This window comes from Anas acuta, chromosome 11, assembly GCF_963932015.1.
Source record: "Anas acuta chromosome 11, bAnaAcu1.1, whole genome shotgun sequence".
Classification (NCBI taxonomy): Eukaryota; Metazoa; Chordata; class Aves; order Anseriformes; family Anatidae; genus Anas; species Anas acuta.
The window spans coordinates 18,510,510-18,530,673 of record NC_088989.1 but is presented as its reverse complement, the minus strand read 5'-3'; the positions used below and the strand labels follow the sequence as shown (position 1 = coordinate 18,530,673).

At 38.6% G+C, this 20,164-nt stretch overlaps 1 protein-coding gene across 13 annotated transcripts in view; it reads left to right on the top strand.

Moving 5' to 3' along the window:
• The window catches only part of IQSEC1 (IQ motif and Sec7 domain ArfGEF 1), a 341,882-nt gene that overhangs the window by 150,599 nt on the left and 171,119 nt on the right, over positions 1-20,164 (top strand). For 8 of the 13 annotated variants that reach the window (XM_068694437.1, XM_068694436.1, XM_068694434.1 and 5 more), the window contains one exon: positions 7,725-7,811. The exons of the other annotated variants lie outside the window; for them this stretch is intronic. In XM_068694437.1, coding sequence (XP_068550538.1) covers positions 7,725-7,811 — 87 coding nt within the window. The remainder of the gene's footprint in view (positions 1-7,724; positions 7,812-20,164) is intronic. 13 annotated transcript variants of the gene reach the window in all.

Genomic DNA, 20,164 nt, shown 5'->3' with positions numbered 1-20,164 from the left:
CTGGTTAAAAATCCTCTGCCTTTCAGGTTAAATTTAGTTTTGCTGAAGGATCTTACATTAAGGAGATGCAGTTGTGGTCTGTAGGTGTTGTCAATTATTTTAATAGTGCCCATGAGGGTCCTAATTGAGTAAATCTAGCTCATGTTCAGTAGCACTTTCCACATGCGGATGTAGTAAGTTCAACCATTCAAGAGTAAAATTGCTTGAAATGAGAGTATTGAAATCTGTTCTTGCTCAAGTTTTCTTGAGCCTTTTGTTTTACAGAGACTGTATGAATAGTTAAGTTGAAATGCTTGAAAATGAGTGAAAACTTGGAACTGTACATAGGAAGTTCAAACAAGAAAAGTACGTTTGGAAAACAGGTTGTAGTCTTCAAGGTATATATGGATCAGCTTTGAAATAATGCCTTATGTTTATACAAGGGAGAAATCATTTATGTTAGACTCCATTTTTCTTTGAGCGCTGTGATTCTGGGATTTTGTGACTCGCAGTAGGGGACAGAATTTCTTACAGTGTTTATCGTGCAGTGTTAAAGAATATCTCATCTCTGTAGGTTACTTTCTTTAACAGCGATGATGCAGTCATTTGTAGAACCATTTTGTGCCATATTTTCCTATATTACTGCTTACGTTTTTGATATCTTTTACCTGCCTCAGCACAATGCTGTAGAAAACAAGATGTGAACTATGACTTCTGTTATTCTGAATGTTGACTCATCTTTAAGAATGAGAAGAAAGTAAATGCTAATAGTTGAAAAGAAGAAAAATGTAAGCCTAGGGCTCTTTTAGAACCAACTCTGTAGAATATGTATGGAGAAGGGAGGGGTTATATACACACAAATTCTTCATATTCTTTGAAAATGATCTGTTCCAAACTGTAATAACATATGTTAAGTAGTTGGAGACACAAGCTTGTTAATGCATGAGTTAGTTTGAAGAAGATTTAAATACGTTAAGTCTTGTTGACATTCTAGTAATATACACACTAAGGACTTTTACGTTTTAAAACACGTCTTTTTTACATTTTACATTTGAAATATAAAATGGAAAAACAAACAAACAACAACAAAAAAAGCCTGGATTGCTGTTTAGCTTTTTTAAGAACAGCAGCGATGTCAAACTACTAGGATCAGCAAAGCGTTGCTTTTTCAGATGCTACACTGAGTAGAGCATATGTCATTGTACCATTGTTTTAAGTAATAGGATTTACATTGCTGTAAATTTCTTATGGTGTATCTGTTTAATTTCATTCTTTGCACATTACTATTATTCCTTTTCCATGAGCATCAAATCCAATATATATAGGCACCAGAATTTAGATGTGGTTTTACTATGATTTACACTGTGAAATTATAAATGTGGCTGTATTCTCTAATGTGACTTGCACTTTCGTGAGAAATTCTGGGACCTATTTTAATGAAGTAAGAAACGTAGAAAAGATGAAGTGAATCTATCAATTCTCTGATTTAATTTAAATTGTTTATTTCCTTCTATCCTATGTAGCTTTGTCTCTGCTCTGTTTTATTTCAGGTTTTGAACTATATATTTTTTCTACAAATTTAAAAATGGAATAATAAGCAAAAATCATACATTTTATTTGTACTGTAAATTTCTGTACATCACCCTTCAGAATAGATATTTTGCATTATGACTTAATCAAAAGGGAAATAATGATCCTAATTATGTGTCTACATATTAACAATCTTAATTAAATTCACCCTAGTTAACAGTTAACCCACTACTAAAGACTGCCTAAAAACTGTGTGTTGGTCATGATGTAAAAGGATCATCTTTTGTCTGTTTATGTAGGCTAATACTTCATTTTTATAAAACCAAAAAGTTAATAATAATTATTTTTTATGTAATGTTAATGAGCATTGTGCTATAGGATGGGGCAAAAATAACAGATGTGTGTCTTGTTTAGTATGTTGTGATGGTACTGGTCTTGTTCTCCCAAGAGGAGATGATTATTTTAAAGACCTTTTGGTGGAGGAGAGGCCAGTGAAAGCCTACCTTATTTTATTTTATTATTAAATCTATCTATGGACACTTAAATTGGAAATACATAAAGGGTAGTATTTTTCCAAACATGAACCTATCAGTTTGCATTTGTATTGCAACATGTACAAATGCTGATTTTTTCATCATCATCATTGTGATGATGACTGAATTTTATTTATTATTGAACAAAATTCAGTGGTCTGTACTCTAGTCTGCCTGTGCTTAATTGGGTTACACGACCACTGCGTGGTGAGGGGGGAGATGGAAGGAAGGAGGGAGCTGACAACGTTGCAGGTCTAGAACATGTGGTTGTGCTACTTTGTGATGTCTGGCTGCTTTTTCTATTTGTCCTCCGAGTCAGGCTGCTCTGACAGGTAATTTGATTGATGTTTACTGGACATGATGTGTCTTCTTACCTTCCTGTGATACGGTGCCCAAGCTGTGTGCAGAAAGCTATCATGTTGGAAGGAAATGATAGGAATAACGTTCTGGAAAATATATTAGTTGTAATCCTTTATAGTGTGCGAAGATCTTTGCCATATAAGCTCAAAGGCCTTTTTTACATCTGTGACTGTAAAAGCATTTTTAGCATTTAATTTCTTGTAGTTGCTTTTCAATAAATTATGTATAAGACTGCAAGTAATAAGAACACTGTAAAAAAGCATAGTATTTTCCATGGGCCACCACTGCCTCTCCTTGAGGTACTTGACCACAAATTGCTGGACATGAAATAGGGCAAATTAAGTAAAAAAAAAAAAAAAAAAATCGTCAGTGCTACTTCAAAAGCCAAAATCATAATGTCCTGTGTATTTGGGCTGAAAACCTGAGGAGTAAGAGGAATACCTCTGATGCCAGAACAGTAGGAATTTGTCCTTGTGAATGTAAATGGGTCATCTGCTAGGTCACATCTTAGTGGATGTGTCTGCAGACAGCTACAATCAAACTTAGGTTGAGGAGTTTGTATGAGTTGCTGTATAAAGCTATCTGCCATTATATCTGCTGTGATGAATTTCTGAATTGTCTCGTGGGTGCAGTTAATGCATTGAAAGCCTTTCTTGTGTGATTAACCACATTCATTATCAAAATTTTATCTGGAGTCAATATAAGCTTGTGTTACTGTGATTTTTATTGTCGGCCACCTTTATGGAAGTCAGTTTGTTTTTATTTCAAATTTTATTTGTCTCTAAATGAATGATTAGGTTTATTAAATAAGCACAGGACAGACTTTACTTGTTCTTACCTCTGGTCTTTTCTAATCTCAGCTGTAGCAATAGCTCTGGGTTGAGACGAGAAAAAACAAAACAAAAACAAAACAAAACAAAAAAAACTATCAACTTGTACAATAATGTTATTCTTCATCGGGTTAAAATATTATTAAAATGCAAGTATTCGTTTTATTAGCTGTAGGCATGAATCCAATCAAATAAATCACTCTAAGCTACCTCAAATGCCAATGAAGTGAATGAGTTTATATAGCAGATGAACTCGTCCACCACTTGTGCTATTTACAAGTCAGTTTGACGATGGATCTTTGTCCCCTAGCACCAGGCACACAAACCGACTTGGGCAGTTTCAGGAGGCTGTTCTGGTGCACATTTTTGGTGGTACTTGTAATTCCTCACTAGAACACAGTACCTGATGGAACATGTACCAGAAGAAAAGGGAGAATACTGGCAGATGGAGGCGACAGATTGCTGCTTCGTACGAGGAAGAGGAACAGTGAATGTAGTAAGAGGGCTACAGAAAAATGTGGTAGTTAAGGTGAGCTGACGTACCTGCTGGTCCCATCAGCAGCATTACAAAGACATCATTTCTTCTGATTCAGGCCTGTGCTAATACAGCTTTCCTAAGTACCCGTGAGACAATAGTCTCTTCTGTTTGAAAGCTGGTAATCTTGTTAGGGAGAAGTTTTAAGTAATGGTTTAATAATTCCATCAATCTACTGACAGATTTATATACGGTTACAATTAAACACTGGCAGCATAAAAAGGGTTGGATATCACATCCTGTGCTAAGCACCATGTGCCGTTCGGGTTGGAGGACAAGCCTTGCGCAGGCTCCCGGCATTTCTCTGGGTGGATGCAGTGTCCGCCACCACGGGTCGCGCAGCGGCACTGCCCTGATCCCAGCAGCGGGAGGACAGCTAGCAGCCTGCTCAGGGCACGTTTGGGAAACTGGTAGAGAACAGCCCAATGAAGCAGGAGTAATTAGAAGTAAATAGGTGGGTTCCCAGGTTATTTTAAAACCAGTATTGAGAAATATGTCTGAGTTTAGGAGGCTTGTTGGTGATTGTAGGAGAAAATGAGCAAATGTTGGCTTGTGGTTATAGCTTTCCGTGATAATCTAGTTCTTCTTATTTGTACTTCTAAGCAAGACTCTAGTCCCAAAGTAATAAATACAAAGGGCTTTTTTGTTCTGCTGATGAATACAAAAGTAATGTTAAAACGAGTGGTTTCTAATGGCAAATATGGGAATTTATATAGAAGGTAAAGGAACAGTTAAACCTACTTAGGGTCTGCATACTAATGTTGCAGCTTAGACTTGCTTAATGCTGGCCTCCCAAGGGAGATGTGATTTAGAAGTTTTACCATAGAATTTATTTTGGATTTAGTTCTGTTTTTACTGTATTAGTAGTCTGTTCTCATAAGAATTTAAAAATATAAATAAATAAAAAATTATCAAGTGATTCCCTGTCCATGAGTACCTGGGGGGAGCTGGAAAAAACTGCCAGGAGGTGGGAAATTACCACAACATCCCATGAAAGCTTTGCCATGCTTTAGAAGCTGAATCGCCCAGAAGCAACATTCATCAATTGAGTCATTTGTCTTGTGTCAGTTCTGAAGTATCTGTTTTAACGTGAAGTACCATCGGCTCAAGATGCAAAACCTAAACAGGGCCAAGTATGATACTGTAAAGAGAGGCGGCGATCACTGCTCCTAATTTAAATATATTTCTTACGATGTCTTTAGCTGTTATGACTTAAATCCTTAAATCAATTCTATTTTGAGTGCAAACTTGTGTTGAAGGCCGATTGAAATATCTATCTTACAAGTTGTGTTGTTGTTGTGTTTTTTTAAAGTAGCTTTAATCTTGAACTTTTCCTGATATAATTCAGAGGAGAAAATACAGAAGTATTGCTTTAGCGTGCAACTAGTGTACAAAATGCCACATACTGATCTTAAATTGTGTTGGTAGAAGGTGGATTTGCTTTGGGTAAAATCACTTTTCTGACGGGGCTGTAAGTCTGAGCATCACCTGTTATCAGGCTGACTGGGCACCAGTCAGTGGATCCTGGAGGAACCAAAACACTTGGTCAAGATATCCCTGGATTTTGAAGTTTGGAGCAGAGTCCAAACCTCATGTCTGCTGCTGTAACTAGCTGGATAAAGAGCCCGGTGTCTCTGAGCAGGAAGGGGCTGAAATGTAGCTTTACATATTGAGCATATGTCTTTAACATCTGGAATGTTCTTGCTGAACCCAGCAATATGTGGTAACGTAATTACAAGTCTGCAGTTGAACAGTTTGTCATCTGTTTTGTCTGTTCCGTACCTGCGCCTGTAAGACAGTCGGGTGCCAGTGTAGTTGCTACCTGACAAACCTTTAGTGCTTCTTATTTGCTATCAAGGTGACTGGACTTTTGCATTTCTACTGCACCTTCGAAAAGAAACTCAAAGCAGTTGGGCTCCTAACCAGTCTTGTGCAATAGGTGAGTATTAACCGTAACTGCAGAGGAGGAGGCTGAACCTGCAGAGAGGACTTTTGTTGTTTTGGTATTTTTGGAACATGGGAAGGTCGGAGGAGGATACATTTCTGGAACCTCGTGGGCAGAAGCTTTTGGGGATAGCCAGGAGCAAACTGTTCAAAATATTTTGTTGTGCACAAGTAAATCAAGGGAGATTCATTCATATGTTTACTGCTTTATTCTGTAAAGAAGAAAATGCTATTAGTGAGAATAGAAAAACTTGTATAGGACAAAAAGGGTGGGAGTAAGGGAGGCCTGGGGCACCCTCATGCTAATCTCCTTTTGCTTCTACTGGCAAACTTAGGTATTCACAAAGCAGGACGTGGTGATTCCATCAGTGTGATCCCTTTCCCTACCCAATGTGAGACTTTGTCATGCAGTGTGCACTTATAGCGTACTACCCTGGTTCTGTCAGTGTGTGGAGCAGCTTGTGTGAATATCATTTTTCTCTTGTCAGAAAATACAGCTTTTATGTGTTCTAACTGCTTTTATCATGGTCCATCACGTTTTTGGTAACGTTATCCATCTTCCTATGGAATCATTCTGGCCTTCTTTTTAAAGCGCCCAAAGGTGTCACCACTCAGTTTGCTCTGGGAGGCATTAGCAGGGTATGTCCCATGATGGCAATGTGCCCAATGACTGAATTGCATTGTGATTGGCTTTCCAAAAGCTCAGGTACTTTACAGATGTTTCCATCAGTTGCCATCTTTAAACAGAAAATCCGGCTCATCTTGGCTGTGCAGTTGCTGACACGCAGTTGGCAACAGAAATCAGAACAGGTTGACCTTGCAGGGTTCCTTTTTTCCTTTTTTTTTTTTTTTTTTTTTTTTTTTTGAGGATTAGTGACCAATGCATTTGTCAAAAAGGCCAACATTTTTTTGCATAACCACTCTGTTTGGCTCTATGAGAGAGTGACCTCATAGGATTTGCTTTAAGCCTCAGGGATCCAGAAGAATCAAAATCAATCTCTTGACTCATTTGTCAAGATGCCAAGCAAAATGTGTGTGTGTACATACATACACAGTCTATTAAATAGTCAGCTTGGATTCTTTTCAGTAAATGAGGATTTTCAGTTTAATGGCTATTTCTTCCATGTGTACACACTGCAAGATTAGGAAATATTTAAATTTTATGATTTCTTAGAGGAATTATATGTTTTAGGAAATTTGGTTAGGTGGTTTTATCATGGGTGCCTTATTGTGCTAAATCTTCTTTAACGTTTCTGGGCAAAAACATCAAATCTGCTAAGTGTACTCTATGTTGCTTAAAGATCGTCTAAGCTTTACTTCGGATGCAGTACCTCATTGTTTTGCACCTTGTATGTGTTTTTAACAATACAATCATTATCTGGACTGCAGGACATCTTTTTGCATTGTAAAACTTTTTTTTTCTCATGTTTTGAACAAATGACATCAATTAAATTTGTATCGCACATTTCAGAATATTGTTTAAAATCTGGGTGAAGCTTAGATTCTTTCAAATTTGTAAGTGGCGTATTGCAGCCTGCGTATAATTACTGGGCCTGAAGAAATCTTCTGTCCTTACTCATCCCATTGTGCCTCCTCATGTTTAAGCACTGCGTTTGAAATGCCATTAACAAAGAAACAGCATGACTGGTGCAGAGTAACATCCAAGTCTGAAGTTCCATTTCCATAGGAATTTTAACCCTTAGTGTTTATCTTTTGCCTCTGTTCCACACAGCAAGGCAAAAACAAAGTCTTAAATTGGCATTTTATTTTTATGTTGCAACAAAACTTTGATTCTTCATTGCAAGAGTTCATCACTGTCATTATTGATGTGTATATTAAACTACGGGACTACTTCCCTCCTCATTTCCTGGGATTCAGAATTGACAGCTGCATTTCAAATTTCATTCAAACTTATCAAGAGTTTCAAATATACCTACTAGCACCTGCTTTTCCCTAAAAAGCCCCTTTCTAAACACTTGGTGTTTTGACTTTGTGTTTTTCCTTGTGTCGTAGGTCTTTAAATACTCTGCACCAGTTTTGCTGTCCAGCTCCATTGTACCATACCCAGCTAGCTGTCCCTGCCACACACTCAGAGTACAGGTAAGAGTAGATATGGTCCACACACTTTTTATTTGTGAAGAGACATCGAATGTTATGATTTGACAAAAGAAAAGGAATAGCAGTTTAAGGTAAATAAAAAATAAATAAAATTTAAAAAAATAAATAAATAAAAGAAGGAAGAAAAAAGAATTGAGTATTAGGCAAACACACCAAACTAATTTTAACCTCTCATAGGGTAGTTATATTTGCTTCTCTCAGGCACTATTGAATGATACAGTAAAATGGCTTTCATGTGCTTTAAGAGGCACATCGCCCTAGACACTTCAAAAGGTAGGAAGAAGCTAACTGTAGGTTGAGTTCTCACATAACTAACATAGCAAAGCATGGAAATTTTCACATCTTTTATGTAGGATATTGTTCTTATGAGCAACACTGTTTTTTTCTCCTGCCCCCAAGTATTTCATGACAGAATAGCCATGAATGTAGTGCTCTCAGGGTCAGAGGCATAGACCTGGAAAAGGCTCAGCATTGCTTTTTGATTTGAATGGAAGTAAGGGTTTTTTAACTATAAATGCTGAGCAGAGGCTGCCCTACGTGTATCAGAAATATACGGTTTCCAGCCAGTAATGTTTTATTTAACATAGATCTCTTTACTGACTGTGTGTTTTCCAAGTTCTCTTTGATGCATGTGGACAGCAGTAATTACACATCTTAATACGAATCACTGTCAGTGCCAGAGCGTTTTAGTCATCTTATAGAAGCATCAAAGGATAGGTAACCAAAGTTACTAGAAATGTGAGAACTGTTAAATTGTGCATACATGTCATGGAAAAAAAAAAAAAAAAGCATTTAACTTTTACTTTTTGCTATTAGTGATTAACTCAGTGATAATTGCCAGCTCATGAATACTATTAGTATCAAAAAATTTAAGTCTGGTGCCGAAAAATCAGCTCACTTTGCACTGGTAATAAGGAAACACAAAACCAAACACTGAATCCTAAATCTGTAAATGCATAAGCATACTTCTGATTTTAATCTTTCATGTCTTAGTAATATCTAACCATGCATGCTTGGATCCATCCCTTTGTTTTACACTGGAACATCAGTTTGTATGATTTTTTTCCTTTCATCAGAGCTCTTAATTTTATTTGGTGGTAGCGAATCTGTAGTTCAGTTGTAAGACAACTTCAACTCGAAGTATTCCTTCAGTGAGGAGCAAGACCTCAACATTATTAGATTCCCATTTGCTTTTTATAAGGCTTCTGGTTTTTTTTCTCCTTAGATTATAATGCCTTAATTTTAAGGGTTTGTTAGAGACATTCCTATAGAGACGTTGGTGGGAAAACCAGTTGTTTCTTGAATGTTTTGATATCTTGCCCCATGTAGGTTATTATTCATATCTCTAATATATTTTCTGGAATTAAAAACTTAGAGCAGTTTAAATTAAAACTTCCCTATTCCATTACTCATAATAAAATGGTTGAGGGCAGGGACTGGATATGGCCTTGTTCTTCTCTTAGACCTTTTCCCCCACCCCAACACACAAGTTGCCTGGGTAAGATGATTTTTTTCCAGGGGTGGTATAGTTGGGAGTGTATGACGGGCAACCAGCTGCAATACAGGGCTGTATCAGCAAGAGCACAGCCAGCAGGCAAGAAGCATTTCTTCTCCTCTGTCAGCACTTGTGAAACATCATCCCTGGTATGTCTAATGAGGCATCAGGATACTGGTACAAATCCAGCAGAGGGCCACCAAAGTTGCTGGGCGCTGGGGTGTGTGACAAGTGAGGGGAGGCTGGGAGATCAGGGAGCTGCTCCATGTGGAGAAGAGGAGGTTCAGGGCTGTTATGGGCATTATCTCCTTAACGGGAGAGGATGGAGAAGGTGCAGCCAGCTCTTCTGGAAGGTGCACGAGGGCAGCGTGAGAGGCAGCAGATGCAGATTGCAGCAAGACAGATTCCGGTTAGACACAAGGGGAAGCAAGGGATGAATGTCACTGTGAGGGTGGTCAAACTTCGGTACGGGGTCAGACAAGAAGATGATGTCTCTGTCTCCACCAATACTCAGTCAGCTGGATGCAGCCCTGAGCAACATTGTGCAGCTGGCCCTGCTTTGAGCAGGGGACTGCACCAGACACTTCAGAAGTCCCTTCAAAGACAAATTATCCTGTGATCCTAAAGCACTCCTCCTTTAGGAAAGGAAAAAAAAAAAGTGCTGGATTTTTGTTCTTTGCTGGACTGTTGAATTTATTTTCATATTCTCAGTGATGTGAATGCTGTCCCAGGTAGCATCCTACACACACGTGGTGGTGTGTTTGAGACAGGCAGTTATAGTCTTCCTTATCAACAGCTCGATTTTTGAAGCTGTTGTATCCAAACCGATAGTTGCAACCTGACACCGCTGTATCTGCAATACCTGCCGAGTACAAACTATGCTCATTTTTGTAAAAGCCCTGAATACAGTAATCCTCTTGCTGTGAATGAGAATCAGCTACTATAATGCTAGCACAATTAGGCTCCTAATTTCCACATACATTTAATAGTATTAAACTTAGCTTTTGGTCTTTCCATTTATCAATTTATAAATAGAAATAATTGAAAACAATTCAGACAGAAATGGATGCTTCATTCTAACTTCAGATTTGAGGTTTTATTTAGAAAATACACAGAGGGATTAATTTTGTAGCCCTGAATTAAAAATTAAATTTGCTCTGAAAGAAGCAATTAATGAATGCACTACAGTGAAATCTGGAGCATCTCTGATTTGCTGTTAGCTAATTGCTGGATGTTTTATTCACTCCAGCAGTTTTATTTCTAGTCTAGATGATCTTTGGCATCTGTTTTGAATTGTTAATAGGAAAATAATGCATTTTTAATAACTGCAGCTATTGCAGTAATCCCTTGCTTGCTCATTTTACAATGTTCAAAATAGATAGAAATAAAATGAGTTATCTTACATTCTCCTATTGTAAGAAAAATCATAGGAAGCCTATGCACATAACATACTTTGAGCTAGTTATGTTTGTGTTCCAGTTAGCCCATATGCCTCCTATGTTTGTTCCTTTTGATTTATTCTTGTTTAGAAGTTGGGAAAAAAAGTAACAGTAATGTCTCTAGCTTGGCTTCCTTAACTCCCTTTCTCTTCCTGCCTCCCAGTGCCTTAAACATAACGTACCCTTGTTCAAAGCTGCAGACTCCATGAGGTGCTCTGTCTTTGTTAGTGGTGCTCTGAATCCAGGTGTTACGTCTGGTGTGAAGGGCAAAGTAAAGGAGATGGTGTCTGGAACCAGAGAGGCTTCAAAAAGGTCCTGGATCTCTGCAGTCTTAGTTGCACTTCGGCTGCTGGTATGGGCCAGCTTATCTCGGTGGCCTTGCAGCTAGTGTATGTGCAGAGCAAAACCCGGAGTTACAATGGTATTCAGAGAAAGCAAATTTAATCATATCTGTTTCTCAGTCAAAGAAAAATCTGGTCCCACATTTTAAAAGCATATTTTCTGTGTAACAAAGTTGAGTTAGAAGTTCAGCCTATCTGTGCAGGTGCCAGGTATCACAGAACCACAGATAGCTCACACTAATAACACGCTTTCACTTTTGTGCACCTCCTAGATGTCAGCTTGGAGTCTAGCCCTTGAACTTTCTGGTGACTCGGCTGTTTGCATCACTCCTCAACACATAGGTTGTATTTACAGGGTGAAGGCAGGTCGGTAGCCAACCCTTTTCAGAAGGCTTCCTGCTCTGAAATTGGGGTGAGGGAGCGGGCAGGTTGGTTTCCTTGGTGTTAGTGCCTTACAGCCCCAAATCACTGTAGCTGTCAGCTCCTCGGGATTTTTGCTGTAGCAATAGCTCCAGACAGGCAGATACAATGAGTAGTGCTCGTGCTTGGGAGTGTCAAGTTTTCCTTGTATCTGTATTGTTGGAATAGATATTTGATAGGCGGGAATATGCAACTACAACTGCAGACAGATTTGCTTACCACTATGGATCTTTGGATCTGATGTGTTTATTCATAATTCTGTGATTTCCTTGTTCTGCTTTGCATGAAATGTTGGCTGTCACTCATTCCTTTCTCCATCCATTTTACCTTCCATCTTTCTAATATTTAATTAGATGCCCTTATCATGTCCAAAGGCCATTTGCAAATCTTGAAGCTAGAGATTTTTCTTTTCTTTTTTTTCCCCAGTGATACCTGTGAAAACAAAAAGATAATGCAAAGGATGTTATAGTACCAAAGAAATCCCATCATTTTCTTGCAGTCCCTACCTGCTTAATGTTTAATCAGCACCTCTGGGAGGTAAAACCATTATTCTGAAAATTCTGTGCTTATGTGAAATTTTAATGTGGAATCTTTGTTTCACCAGGTAATGTTAGCGTACGTGCAACAAACCACTGTATCAAAGATGATAGGAGGAATAATTGTGCTATTTCTTTTTTCCTGAGCCAGTGGTAGGCATCGTAGCTGTTTTGTTACCCGAACTGGCTAACACAGAAGCTTAACATACAGTGATGTCTGGCTGGCAGATGCTTCTCTATTGAATAGAGTGGTTTCATTTTTCTGCTTTTTCAAGAGCACTGTGGGAACTCTCGCACACTAGGCACAGTCAGGGAAAATTGGGAACTCTTTGCTTGGATTCCTGAAATTGAAAAATACCAATTTTTCAGATAAATGTGGTTCTTTTCAGCTCTGTTTACTTTTTCCATGGGTGAGCACTGTACTGTTTGCCGGGCTTAGACAAATAGCAAATATTTCTCACACAGCATCTATTATTATATCCCACACTACAGAGCAGACACCTCAGTCCTGGGGTAGTTTCCCAGTCAATGATTAGTCACAGGTAAAACTGTAGCTGCAGCAGCTGTGCTTCACAGTCCTTTCTACGGTTGATATGACTGTTTATTTAAGTTTTCTACAAAAATAAATAAATAAAAATAGACATCTTATTTCTAACTGAATAACAATTGCCTAACTATATAACTTAGCATATAAGCACTTTTTTCTTTACAATATGCAGGGATTTAAAAGCTTGACTATATATATATTATATATATATATTTTTTTTTTCACATTAAGCAAAGGAGTGAAATTAAGGTATCTCAGATCAGCCAGCATCTTGCTTTAGATTATCCTGGTTTTCAAGATGAACAAAGAAAAACGGATCTGAACACTGTCCAAATCTCATACTCTGTGCTAAGTCAGTATGAGAGGTTCAGATGATTAGATAAGGCATCTGTGTTCAAACCCTATGGCAAAAGAAAGCTGGCAAAATTATAGTAATACTTGTAATTTTCCACTTGATGCCTGTGTGATATAGTGATGTAAAAAGGGTGAATTGTGTTTGTACACGGCAAATTGTTTGAAAACAATCAGGAGTTGTCAGAATATCATGAAATTTACTATTTGGTTTTGAATTTTCTTGCTTTTTCTTCCTTCGTTGTGTTTCTTTCCATCCTCCTCCTTTAGCTCGTTATTTAGTTTAAAGGAAGTGATCACTCGTGGTTGTGTTACTGGTACAGAAGTGACCTCCTCCAAGCTTCCTGCTAAGCCGGCATCCCCTCCTCCACCTGCCATAAAGCACGTTATAGCATTACAGATGTAGGTATTCCAAACTGCTGCTTTAATAGCCTTTGTGCCTTCTGGTTTGTAGCACCATTCATGATGCTGGCAACTCTGCATGGGAACAGAGTTCTTTCGACTCAAAAAGAAGGGGGGTGAAGGGTCAAGTGCAGCTCTATCAATCATCAGTACTTCTGTGTGCAAATCACCAGCGGAGTGGGAATGCATCTATTCTGCATTTTCAGTGAACTATGGGCAGTGAAAATCCTTGTGGAATGTTTCTCTTTAATATGTTAAAAAAAAAAAAAGACCCCATGGCCACAGTAGGCTGGGTTATGTGTATGACTGCTTAATGTCATTTTTCGTATGGGAAAAAAAATTGCCCTTTTGAAACAGCTTTTGCCTGAGAGTTTAGCTGTCAGGTATTAGCCTGTGCTCCTTTGGTTCTTATTCATTGCCCTGAAAGTCCAGTCTCTGACACTGAAGGGGTTACCAGTTGGTACTTACAAGCAAGTTGCACTGTTTGTGAACTTAAACAAAAAACAACTCGATCTTCATTTTCCTAATGCTGTTCCCTATGATTCTGTTCCTCTGTCTTTTTTCTTTCTTGCCTCCCCCTTCCTTGGCAGGGAAGATAATGTTCTGCACCAGTTCTGCTGTCCACCTTCGGGGTCTAGTAGTCCATCTTCAAGATAACAGAGAAGCTCGGGGTCGCTAAGTGTGCAGTCAGTGCTACATCTGTATAGTCCATCTCTCCTCTCTAACTGGTGTGTATGGGACTGACATTTGCATGGATGCCGTAGGATTCTTGTTCATATCAAGTCTGATTTACTCAGAATGGCACAGCCGTAAATTTTTATCATCAGTGCTTAGTAATCTTTTCTCCGTGCTTTTCTACAGCTCTTTTCCTTGTGTCCAGTATTTGAAACACTTGCAAACTGTAAACAATACATAAAATGCACTATTTATTTTGAAGTAAAATAAACAGTACCATAAGTCTTTAAGTGTATTGTGCGTTTTGTTACTGTATGTGGTCATGTGGCATGAAGAGCACAAACTAATGTGATTTCTTCTCCCCCAGGTGTTCAGAAGGTAGGAGTGGGGCAAGCTGTTTCTTGTAATGTCATCTGTATTAGGATGGTTTTTCTGCTTACAGTCCTAAAAGTTTGCTTCAAGTCTGGGAAAACAACATGACATTTTGTGAACGTTGCTATGCAGAGATTATCCAGAACTATTGTTTCCTTGCTTTTTGATTGTTCTGAAGGACCAGCACGTTTATGTCATTACAGCAGGTACTCTGCCTGTGAATGATTACATTTCTTAGCTTCTTTGGGATCTGTCTTCTAATTTTGTTTGCCTGTGTCTGTCAAAGTCTTATGTTAAGCATTACAAAAAGTACAAGACCATTATTTATGTGCTTCTGGTATCTAAACGATGAAAATATTTTTCCTCTAAGCTGTGCACAAAATTGTCATCAAAGAAACAAACTTGTAATTGAATGGCCCCGCAACTCCAGCCAGATGAATGTGAACATGCCTGTGTGTGTCTAAGAATAGAGTCCAAGTTACCATTACCCAAAAGGCACTTTGATTACACCTTTCCAGACACATCTTGTGGCTCTAGAATAACTGGAGGATTTATATTGGTTGGGTCTTCCAAACTTAAACACACCAAGCAGGTATACCAGGAAACAGATTTTCTGTAAAGTGGCATTCACTAGCCTGAAGCTAGCAAGGAAGAAAAACTTGGGCGGGTGGAAGGCTGTTAGGCTCCTAAGCCTGTTGTTACTATCATAAGTTAAAATTTTACTCCAAACTACCTGGATCAGACGTGGTTGGGTGAAAGGTGAAAAGTTGGGGAGGGAGGGTTGTTTTTTGGATAGTTATATGTAGCTCTGAAGATTGGATAAAAGGAGAATCATCAGAATCAAGAAGGGAAGAACTGCAAAGGTAGCATAAGGATCATTCTCATCCTACATAATGTGCTTTTTTAATGACTCTGAAGGTATCCATAGTAAAAAACAAAAACAACAAAAACAACCAAACAAGAAAAAAAAAAAAAAAAGACTATTTGCTTTTCAGTTAGATTTGATCCTAGTGTTTCTTAGCACTGCTCCAATATTATGCTTCATGTTAAATGTTTTCTTGTACCTGCCTAGGGTGTGATCCTGCAGTGTCTGAAGCCTAAGGAAGAGTTTGCTTGCAGAAGGCTAATCTGCCTTCATGAATTTACAACAGTTTGCCTACGTCCCCTGTTCTGACAGTGCAGAGTGAACAATATTTGGCTTTTTCCAGCATTTGATGTGGAATGCACCCTAGTTTCACATGTCTCTATCTCTTGGTATTAGGTGATAAACATGAAGTACTTTCGTTCCCACTGTAAAATGTGCAAATTATCTATGCAGAAATAATATTGTAGATTACTGCAGTTTAATATGTCATTGGGAGTGTTCTGATGTTTATTGGGCAGGGTAAAACACTCAGATGTCTGAATGATGCTGACTTTTTTTAGCCTTTTACTGCTATAATTAAGATTTTCTCAGAGTTGCTACCCAGAGATAGCAACAGTAGGAATTTCTGATATTTTGACTTGCTTATCTCCCTCCCAAATGTAAACAGTGATTAACTCTCTCTACTTGGTGTACTGAACAGAAGCACTGTAATTATTCTCTTCTATAGGGTAGGATTTGTCCCATCTTTTAATAAGTATCTTTTCTATATTTGTGTAAGGGAAAACAAAGAAGAAAGACTACTGTTAAATATGAAAATTAAAGCCACCAGCTCTTGGTGCCAGCCCTTTTGCCTTGGATGTGGTTATAGTTAATGGTGGCTCCGGTGAAAATGAAGTAAAAGACTGATCAGTATTATTAGCTGTAACAGGATGCTATCATTGGCTCTTTTCTATCTGGTAGTTTTCCAGTTAAGGGAAGATAATATCAGTATAAGTTGCTAGCATTTGAAACGATTGTTGGTACCCGTAGTGTCTTCAAACCATGGCATTTACACTACATTCAGCAAATCAAGAAGCTGACCTTCTCCCATGCAGTGAAAGTCAGAAATGCACAAGTAAAAATTTTCCGATTTAAATAAATCATGGCTGGCTAAATAAATCATGCTATGAATTTTAGGATTTAGCACTGGAACCTGGAAGGAATTCTTCTTTAGTTTGCCTGAGTTTAGAGTAGGTGACCTACATGCTGCACATCATTATGAAACAGAGAAAGGCAGCAGTGGAAAAATTTCCATTTCCTCCTGATTCCTAGATGATTTTGCAGTAGCTTTTGTGAATAGTGAAGACTGTCTTGTGCATTCCACTATGGGAGGTGGAGGAGAAATCACATTTTTCATGTTTTTATAGACCAAATTGTTTCATGCACCACCCTGAAGGTCATGAACACTGCTGTTTTGGAGGAGTTCACCTGGGAAATTTCTCCTTCAGCACTTTTAGGCACTTGCACCTATTAGGATCAGGATTTTTTGGTTTTCTTCTACAGTGTGGATTTCTCCCTTGCAAGCATAATCAGTTCTTATATTCTTAGGGTGGTTTTGCCTAAAATGGGTGAGTAAGACCAGTTATTGCAGAGCAGCTACTGGCTTGCTGTTATTTTCTGCCCATGCATCACTTCCTCTCTCTCTAACTGTGGCTGTGGGAAGGCGTTCCAGCAGCTCGGAGCAGTTTGTGCAAACACTTTGTGCTTGAATGGCGGGGATTTTTATGCACCACTAGATGGAGCAGAGAGCAGCTCAGCTGTGATAAATTGAAGACTCATCTCCCAAAGTGGGATTAAAAATAACTAGCTGAAGCAAAATATTTTAAAACATGAGGAGAAGAAATAGTCCCCTGGAAAATGTTGTAGAGTGTAGATCTTAACCATGACTCAAAGCAAGCTTTTAAAAATTTTCTTTAGCCATTGCACCAGCTCCAATTTCAAGTAACTCAGGATTCACAATTAATTAGTATCATGGATAGTTTATGGCTATGGAAGCTCCTTAGCCATAAACCTCCCTGAGCCCAGGAAAGAAGTGTAACCTGCTGTTCAGAATGAAGCAGCATTAAAATAGCATTTAAGGTGACTGACTCACTGTGCTCTTTGTCAAGGGGCAGTGACTTGGCTTAGTCCTTTCTGCAACCTCCTCATTTGTAATTGTGAAAGGGTGACATTCCCATTGCATAATATTGATTTGCCAAACTGACCATTTTGATCTGCAGCACTAAATCCTTTTCCACCATGAACAATGAACCCAACAGAAAATTTTCAGTAAAATAAAATAAAATAAAGGCATAACCAAAAATATCTACATAAACATCTGAAGGTATCTTTGTGTTGGTGGCAGGATTGTAAATGTTACAATTTCTGTTTTTTCCAAAAATTGAACAGTTCCTGAAATGGTGGCTAGAGGGAGCTCCAATGCAATCTGTTTCGAAGCTTTCTCAGCAAGTAAATCACTATAGACATGGCCTATTTTATTACTTGAACCTGTAGATAAAAACAATGGTGGAAGCCATCAATATTGATTTATATTTACTTTTAAATGCTATTAACGCTGGGGATGGAGGAGTATTTGATGACATGGAATTACAAATAGGATATATATGCCAGTTTGCCTTACAGTCAATTTTATTTACATATTTTATGGTTATTACCGTATATATGTGGAGTCTGCTTGTGTAGCGTGGTCCACCTTTCCCTTTCTCAAGCTGCAGTACAGGGTGAGTTCCAGGGAAGGTGCGTGTGTGTCCTGTAAATGTATGAGGTAGGATGAAAGGTCCGGCTGTCCTACTGCCAGATGTCTGTCACATAGCAAGGAGTATGTGAGCAGGGCAAGCCTACAGTGATACTTCTCCGAGGCTTCAGTACATTTTGGCAAGAAACTAATCAAGCTGTCAAATAGGTTTTCAAATGAAAAAGAATTGATAATTACTATTTTTAAAGATGGCATGAAAATTTCAAAACTACTAGAAGGAGATTTCTATTGTCAAGGCAACAGAAATTCTAGTTTCATTGTTCTACCTCTACCCAATTGATTATAACAATTCAGTTCAGGGTACCACTCATATTTACAGGACATTTGGCTTTTTCTCTTCTACGTGCAGGTATGTTTCACATTTTCTCTAACTTCACAAAATGTGCACAGCAATTGCTCAGAGCTGGGTGGGGGAATTTGTAAGCCAGTGCAGCTGCACAGAAGGTCTGAGTCATCTGCAACAGTAACGGCTTTGTGACTCCACGGAAAGTGAGGTGATTTGTGATTTTGTGCCCCCTACCCCAGCTTGCTGAAGGACGCTTTTTTGGCCTTCCTTTATGAACGGGGTCGTGGCACTGGGCAGGAGTATCTGAACATGCCTGGCAGCGAGTGTGGTGCTTGCAGGGGCTGGTTCCTGGCTGTGGTCAGGGTATTACGTGCTCTGGTGAGCTGGCAAAAATGGACAGATAAAGACGAGACACAATTTAATTGAATCAATCCACAAGGAGAAGCAATATCTAAGGAATTCAGTACGTTTTTGCCTGGCCAGATTTTTCTGGACCAAATTCAGGCTCCTGTTCGCAGCTACTAGGTGACACAGTCCTGCTGCCATCCAGTTTCCATCCTGTAATGTACAGAACTGTCTTCATTTACTGGTCCTTAAAAGAGACATTAGAGATCTAGGGGGGCTGAGAGGGATGTCCCCATGGAAAGGATTCTACTGGGTTTCGGTATGTTTTTGTTTGGTTTTGGTTGTGATTGTTTTGCTTTTTCACAAAAGGATGACATTATAGGGCTGGAAGGAAAGAGAGTACAGCTAATAAGTTTTGGTTTGCCTACTGAGCAAAGATTTGGGTACTCGTTAAGGACTGATTAGGTCAAATATAGATGCAAAGAAGGGTAGGAGGTTTCAAAGATCCTGAGCAGCATGGCTTCCTCTGTTTTGCTCAGCTGAAATCTTTAGCTGCAATTACTGTGTTGCCTTGGTCGTTGCTGTAAAACATGGGTGTTGCTGTTTCCTTTTAGAGATTCTCTGTATTTGCTGAATGAGCTGGGTAGCTGAAGTTGCAGATACCAAAAGACTATTTCTTCCTAGTGTTATGTTTATTTTCCACATTCAAGTGAAAAATTCTACACAGGATATGGGGTTTCATGAAAAATCTATTTTCTAGTGTTTCAAGCAAGTGCTTTTGTTTCCACACCCATTAGGGTTCTTTTTTTTTTTTTCCCCTTTTTTGATGTTAATTGTATGCTCTTTGGCCTTTAGTGATTTTGGCTTATGCATTCATAGAGCAAATACATAAAATCCACCCAATTTGTGACCCATTATTGTAAGTATTTTTCCTAAAGAAAATATGTCACACTTTATTCACCTCTGAATATTTTCTAGCCCATCACTGGGAGCATGGCACACCTGCAAACTGGATAACATTTAAATCTATCTTGCTCTCTTCCTCAATTAAATTCATCTTTATGGAGAATTCAATTAGTTGTAATTGATATTTTATGACAAGACTTTGCCAGAGGCTGGTGTAGTACAGCTAATTAATCTTTGTCAGGTGATGTTACTTAAATAATTTTATTTTGTAATCCTACAAGCTGTATTATTAATCAGGTGACAAGTATTTCTGACACTGGAGAGAATGGGTGACTCGCCCCCTGCTCAATCTCCTAGATGTAGCAGATGTTTCTGACAAACAAGTTTGTTTGCTCATTGGCCACGAGGTGTCTGGTGAAAGCAATTTCACTCGGCTTTGTCCTTTGTTAGTGGGTGAGCCCTCAGCTGTGCCTGCTGCTCTCAGCCGGCCTTGGGAGCTGCGTCTCCAGGATTCAGCATTAAATTGAGGTGCTCTCCACATGCGTTCAGCTTTCACGAAGC